General features: G+C 35.6%; 1 protein-coding gene across 1 annotated transcript; it reads left to right on the top strand.

Moving 5' to 3' along the window:
* Window positions 1–5438: 5438 nt before the first annotated feature.
* On the top strand, window positions 5439–6392 carry LOC116525304 (putative olfactory receptor 52P1). Its single transcript, XM_032241103.1, has one exon. It carries the CDS (start codon window positions 5439–5441, stop codon window positions 6390–6392), a length of 954 nt encoding a protein of 317 aa, XP_032096994.1.
* Window positions 6393–7272: the final 880 nt, after the last annotated feature.

Here is a 7272-nt window from a genome sequence, read left to right as displayed (position 1 = left end):
AAAAGAAAAATCCTCACAAATTAAGGTCAGAGAGGAGGGACTTCTGGAAAAGCAATTATATCTCAGTAAATCCACTAATCATAAAATAAATTTTAAAAATCACTAGTAATTCCAAAACCAACATTTTGAGAATCCTGGAAATTAACTAAAAAAACAGCAAAAATTTGAGGACCATTTATTCAAAAGAAAACTGCTAAATTTTTATAAAAATTGAAGCATTTTATTTTGCTTATTTCAATTCCCTCTAGCAAGCACTGCAATATTCTTGAAAACTATCACTTTCAGAACCATTGTAGCTGTGAAACCTCGTAGGCATGTGGCCACCAAAAAGGACAGAGCAGCGTTGCTACTCCACAAAGTGGCTCCTCATCTCAAGCATTATTACCACTTGACCTCTCTTAGCTCCTTAAACAAATAAAAAAAATCATAATGCATTGTCCTTTGACTTGACTCCCAGCTCACTATGTGCAGGAAAGCCTATTCCCAATGCATTTATTGAAAATGATCAGAGGCAGTTGCTGAATGTCACAGTTGCCTGATTGTTTAACATCACATTTGCTGGTGTTATAATACTATTTGTGGCAAACAAACCTGGTTAAAAACATAAGTGGAAGACTTTAGAAATGAGATCTCCATAGAAAATTCTGAAAAGCTCTGACATATTCCTTGTAATGTACAAGGCAATGGGTATGTTCAGGGCTGTGCATATAGCCAGGAAGGACCTGCAAGTATTTCCACCTCTCATGTCTGGGTCATCTTGAGGACCTGCACATGGGGACATGAAGTCTAAGATAGAGTTGTAAGCTGCCAAAATGGTGAAGGAGTGCCATACCACATAGAGGAATTCCCTTGGCAAAGAGTAGAAAAATCATTGGTTCAAGGTATTTAAGGAGATCTCGGAATAATCACTAATGGATCACTAAAGTATCAAAGCATGGACTGTGAGGACACACAATTCGAGAAATAAATACTTTATATAACTTACAGAATTAATCTAAGAAGGTCACTAATAGCAACAACAAAAAGTAGCAAAAGAAAACAATAAAAACTGAAATATTACTTCAGAGAGACAGAAAGTCAATTTTTACAACTTTGCACTATGTTACATAAAAGTTTTCAATATTCAGAAACATAGAAGACACACAGGGACACAAGATAGTATAATTCACATACCAGGGTGAAAATGTCAATAGAAACATTACCGGGGCGGGGTGGGGGGGCGTACCAGATGTTTGACTAAGGAAGGAAACAATTTCATCTTAATCATTTTAAACATAAAGGAATAAGGAAAATGATAACTGAGGAATCTTTTTAAAAGTGTGACAACAATAATTCAAGAAAGAATTAAATTATTAAAAACAGAAAATCTAAGCTTATAAAAAAATAAAGTTAAAAATGACTACATCAGACTCAACAGCAGATCTGAGCTAGCAGAAGTAAGAAGCAATAAATATCAACATAAGTCAAATGAAGTTATCCTCTGGGAGGAACAGAAAGAAAGAATAAAGAAAAATTGCCTTACGAAAGAATTTGCCCTGTAATCGCAGCATTTTGGAAGGTGGAGGCAGGTGGATCACGACAGGCCAAGACGGTGAAACCCCGTCTCTACTGAAAACACAAAAATTAACCAGGCGTGATGGTGGGTGCCTGCTCTCCCAGCTACTCTGGAGGCTGAGGCAGGAGAATTGCTTGAACCTGGGAGGCGGAGGTTGCAGTGAGCCAAGATCACACCACAGCACTCCAGCTTGAGTGACAGAGCAAGACCCCATCTCAAAAAACAAAACAAAACAAAACAAAACAAAACAAAACAAAACAAAACAAAAACTAGAAAAAATTTGCAATGTATTTTTCTTAATTTTCAGGTAGATTGCCTGCACTAAGTTTATTTGCTCTTCTTAGTTTTCTTTTAGATTTCTCCAGTTAATTACACGTTTGATTGGCACCTCAGGCCTCTCATTTGACTCGCCACCATGTGACAGTCTCTGGAGACTCTATTCTTCATAGGAGAAACACATGAACACTAAGCACATATAAGCTCCGGGAGCAAGCAAGGTTAACATGGCTGTGCCAGAGGGACTTTGCTATATGTTTGTTTTCCTTTTCCTTTTGATTTTCTTTCTCCTAAGGGACCTAACAGTCTTCTCTTCCAGACTTGAAGGGCCTCCTGAGCATTTACATAGCAGGTTACAGAGCAACTATAACTAACAACTTGACAGAGAGATTTTCTGCTTCAATGGTAAATGCTGTCATAGTTTTTAACCATTACCACATATGCATTTTCACTAGATGCTGCAGTGAAAAGTGATCATTTGCAGATTTGCAGAGGATAAGTTACAACAGTTATTTACTTCTAATCTGCAACATATTATATACTGTAAAATGGTTTTCAAGATAAAGCAGGTGGAACTAAATGAGAAAGGAAGATGTGTTAACAAGTAAATAATGTTATACATTTCTAAAAGATGTGGACATTTGAATTAATGTGAATTTCTAGTAGAGAAGAGTAAATAATCATAGAGGACACACACATACACGCACACACACAAAACACAAAAACACACACATAGACACACTCAGGTATCTATATTCAATATGCTACTTTTTAAGGAAAAACATTGAAAATTTCTAATCAAGGGTTCTGGCTATGTAACGCATGGTCAAAACTATTTTAAAGGAAGATATTCTAAGAAGGCAATTGAAGTGAATGAAAGGTAGGCAAAAACTATAAATAGGCTGACCATCTCTAAATTCAGAAGCTTCAGTAATAAGATTAAACTTCTGTGAAATTATTAAGAAACTGAAGATATACAGGAACATCTGATCTCCACTGGAAATTTATTGGGAGTTTGCTGGAATTCTGTACCTTGTTTTTGGTGCTCACAGTCTGATGAAGGAGGCTGACATAAAAATAAACAAATGCAAAGAATACGGTAAGAGTTCTATGAGACGGTTAATAACTACTTGACTGAAGTATTAAAGTTAAATAAATGAGATAATGGCTGGGTGGCTATTGTTCCCACCAATAAAATACAATCAGGTAGAGGAGAATGAAAGAACTTACTGAATTTAGTTTGGGGTATATTTATGTGATGCCGCTAAAAAGCATTGACTATATATATATACACACACACATATATATATATATATATGTGTGTGTGTGTGTGTGTAGATAGATAGATATAATATGTAGTGCCTTCAAAAAAAACTGCATAGAAAATACCATGATATTCAAATAAATACCATGAATATCAATACCATGATATTCAACTGCTACTCTGAAGTAGCAGTTTCCAGCAAGGGACTTTCTGGACTGATCCAGAGACAAGCAAAACGTTAAAACCCAGACTCTCAGAAAAAATCAGGTATTTATTTGGTTAGAAACAGGCAGAATAATGGTGCCAACACGTAGTTACAAAGGTTTGGGCAGGTATTCCTGTTACCTTCGCAGATTGTCTGTTGAAGATAATGTCAAGAATGGACTTAATGAAATAAATGGATGTCTCCAGAGTTTCATTCAAATTAAGCCTGAGAGAAAACAGAGAAGGCTTTCTAGGAGGGAGGGGTGACTGCATAATCAGATCATACTTTGGGGATATTCTCCATAAATTTCTTAGTGTCTCACTTCTGGTGCCTTAACAGAAAGCTTCTCTGGGTTAGTAGGAAGTCATTTTACTTCTTTTCTCTTGATGTAGATTAGAAATGTTGCCATCTTATAAGTAAATTTATTAGAAACTAAATGATAATGGTTTTAAAATGTTTATATGTATTTACCAAGCACAATTATGCTTGTTTGTAATCTTAAGCAATGTTTCTTCACTTAAGTCTATGTATACATTTCTAGGTGGGCTAAGTTGTTTCTTATAAGTACATCTCTATACTTAAAATTATATCCTATTATTTTCCAATGGTCTTTTGTGTGTCTGATTCTCCCAGAAGCAGATTTATGAATGGAGCTTGGTAACCACATTTACAAATGAAAAACAGTCATTTAAGGAGTTGCAGAGAGGACAAGTTTAATAAATACTTTTAAATCTTTCATGCTTTGAAAGTTAAATATTTGTTGATTTTGTCTTAAGTTCCTATCTGTGGGGTTACAGGCTTCATCTGTTTTGTGTCTCTATATTCTAATAGGAGTTAAAGCTCTTACTGTTTCTAACGTATTTTATGACACATTAACTTTTTTCAATTCTTTACTATGAAACACCTTCAACATTCACTCACATAGGCCCAGTGTAGAATATCTTTAATGGTAAAATGCAGATACCATAAACAGGAAAACATTCTCCCATACAGGTATTATTTGGACATCCAGGCAAGGAAGCATTGTCATTAGAAGTATCTATTAATATTTATAAAAATATATGATAAGGACATATTTATCAATATATCTTAAGCTTTTACATCAACAAGGTTCAGGACCAGAAATTGCCATAATGCGAGAAAATATAAGTAAGCGTAGAGCAAATATTCTACATTCTTGGTGGGAGGTAGACGCTGGATTCTGGGAAGAAGGATAGAGAGCTGTAATCAAAATTAAAGGATATGGTCAGAGCAAGAGTCATAAGAAGCTATTCTTGCTGTGTGTCTGTTTTAAAAGGATGATTTACAGATGCTATGCTCGTCACTGTCATTATGCAGATGGATCCGAAAGCCAGAGCCAGAGCTGAGTCAATAGATGAAATCTATGAATTACAGAAAATGGACTGGACTTACTGATGTTTTTATTTATTGCAATTTTAAATGATTTGCTAGAATTAGGAAATAAAATATCTCATTATTTTTGCATGGTTGTGTTACTCTGTTCATCTTTAAATCTTAAGGAGTTAGCCTAAAATATGTATAAATTTACTTTTGATGGATAATAAAGCATTTATTGTCTTTAATTTTGATTTTTTTCTTACACTTTAGCATTAAGAAATCTTATTCTGAAATCCTGATTAAGCTGTACTTCCTAAGGGTAATAGTATTATTTAAAAGTAGTTGCATGTTGAAACATCCATTAATTATTTTGTGCATGAGAGTGTGTGCATGTGTGTGTCTTTGTTTCGTATATTATGTCAATTTCCTTGAAAACACATTTTAAGACTGTGTCACAGAATTCAACACTTGCTTTGGCACAAGGATGAAGTTACATTCTTACTAACTGCTTTTCTTAGAGGAAATAAAAATTATGTCATAGAATTAGACAATCTTGCAAAACTCAGAAAAAATAAAAAATAAATACACTAAATCTTCTCATTTACAGAAGAAGATGCTTGAGCTCAGAATGGTGATTTACCAGGAAATGTATAGATACTGAGGAATAAAGTCATTTCCTCAGGTAGGCTGTTACACAGTATGCCTGGAGTCTCCCACATGCAGAATCATGGAAAAATCATTTTGAAATCTTTCTTTGCCTGGGTACTTTGAACTAATCATACAACCTCTCAAGTTTTAACATGGGAGACAATGCTACACATCACCACATCTCATCCTTCTTCCTGATTGGTATACCTGGTTTGCAAGATTTTCACTGCTGGATTGGCATCCCTGTCTTCATCCTGTTCATCCTGACCCTGCTGGGGAACAGTGTAATCACTGTTACTGTAAAGCTAGAACCAAGCCTCCATCAGCCTATGTATTTTTTCCTTTGCATGCTGGCAGCGAATGACATGGCACTTGCGTCTTCCACAGCACCCAAAATGCTTGGCATCTTCTGGTTTAATGCTCACAGGGTTGTCTTTAATATCTGCCTGGCACAAATGTATTTCATCCACACGTTTTGCATTATTGAGTCAGCCCTCCTTGTTGCCATGGCCTTTGACCGCTATGTAGCTATTTGCATCCCACTATGTTATACAACCATCCTGACGACACCAGTGGTTGTTAAAATGGGTGCAGTTGGTGTAATTCGAGCTATCTTAATGGTTTTGCCCTGTCCTCTTCTTATTAAGAGACTGCCATATTATACTAAATGTGTCATCAATCATGCCTATTGTGAGCACATGGCTGTGGTGAAGTTGGCCAGTGCCAACACCTTCATTAACAGAGTATATGGAATCTCTGTGGCCCTTTCAGTGATGATATTGGATCTGGGGCTCATAGCCACATCCTATATCAAAATCCTTCAGGCAGTCTTTCGTCTGTCTTCCCAGAATGCCCGCTCTAAAGCACTGGGCACCTGTGCTGCTCATGTCTGCACTATTCTTGTCTCCTACACACCGGCAGTATTTAGCTTCCTAACTCACCGCATTGGCAAGAAGGTACCTCCAAGTATCCACATAATTTTTGCAAGCTTGTACCTTCTAGTTCCCCCCACAGTAAATCCTCTGGTATATGGTGTCAAGACCAAGCAGATTAGAGACCAAGTGGTGGGTCTGCTTTTCTCAAAGAAAAAGATTTCTACTAAATAAAACTTGTAAAGCCAGTCCTAATTGGTATTGTGACTGTTAAAGACATGGCTGCCCTGCTGAATAACTCAAATCAGGTCTCCAAACTATTCTTTCTTGCTTCTTGTACACCTTGTAGGAGAAATAACTGATGTACATTCACTTCACTTAATATTACCTTTTGTCAATGTTTTATGCTTTCAGTTTATATCTGTTTGAAATGAAAACAAATAAGAAATTATCAAAGCTTGCCACATGGGAGACATTTAATATATTTTAATAATTATTTTTATTTTATATATGGTTTTATATTGATAATTTTATTATTTTATATTTCATCCACTAATGTGAAATAACTATATAAGTATTACAAAAATTGAAGAATTTCAGTTGGTTTGGTCAGATTTCTTCTTGAAAAATGATATTACCAGCCAGGCATGGTTGCTTATGTCTGTAATCTCAACACTTTGGGAAGCTGAGGCAGGAAAATTGCTTGAGGAGAGAAGTTTGAGACCATCCTGAGCACCATAATTAGACCTCACTTATACAACAATAATACAAAATGAATTTGATATTGTGGTTTGCACCTGTATTTCCAGCTACTCTAGAGGCTGAAGTAGGAGGATCACTTGTGTCCAGGAGTTCCAGGCTCTTTATAAAAGAACAATTTATATCTGTACTCTTTAAGTGTGTATTGCAGATAGTTACTTTAAAGAGTACAGTATGGGAATGTTTTTTTAAAAAGAAGTTTAAAATGGAGAAACCTGGAAACATTATCTCAACCAAGTCATCAAGGTCAACATACACAGTGATAAATTATGTTGACGATAGGTTCCATTGATATATTATGATCAAAATGTCACTTTAACTCTGTTCTTACTTCCAAAATTACATAAGCAAACTC

The sequence above is a fragment of the Sapajus apella genome, unplaced genomic scaffold, assembly GCF_009761245.1.
Source record: "Sapajus apella isolate SASKATOON/1434 unplaced genomic scaffold, GSC_monkey_1.0 scaffold47, whole genome shotgun sequence".
Taxonomy (NCBI): domain Eukaryota; kingdom Metazoa; phylum Chordata; class Mammalia; order Primates; family Cebidae; genus Sapajus; species Sapajus apella.
The sequence above is the reverse complement of the archived record's forward strand: the minus strand, read 5'-3'. Positions and strand labels throughout refer to the sequence as shown.

Bases quoted from the DNA above. Each gene is read 5' to 3' on its own strand.
- LOC116525304 (XM_032241103.1), top strand. From the start codon at position 5,439: ATGGGAGACAATGCTACACATCACCACATCTCATCCTTCTTCCTGATT.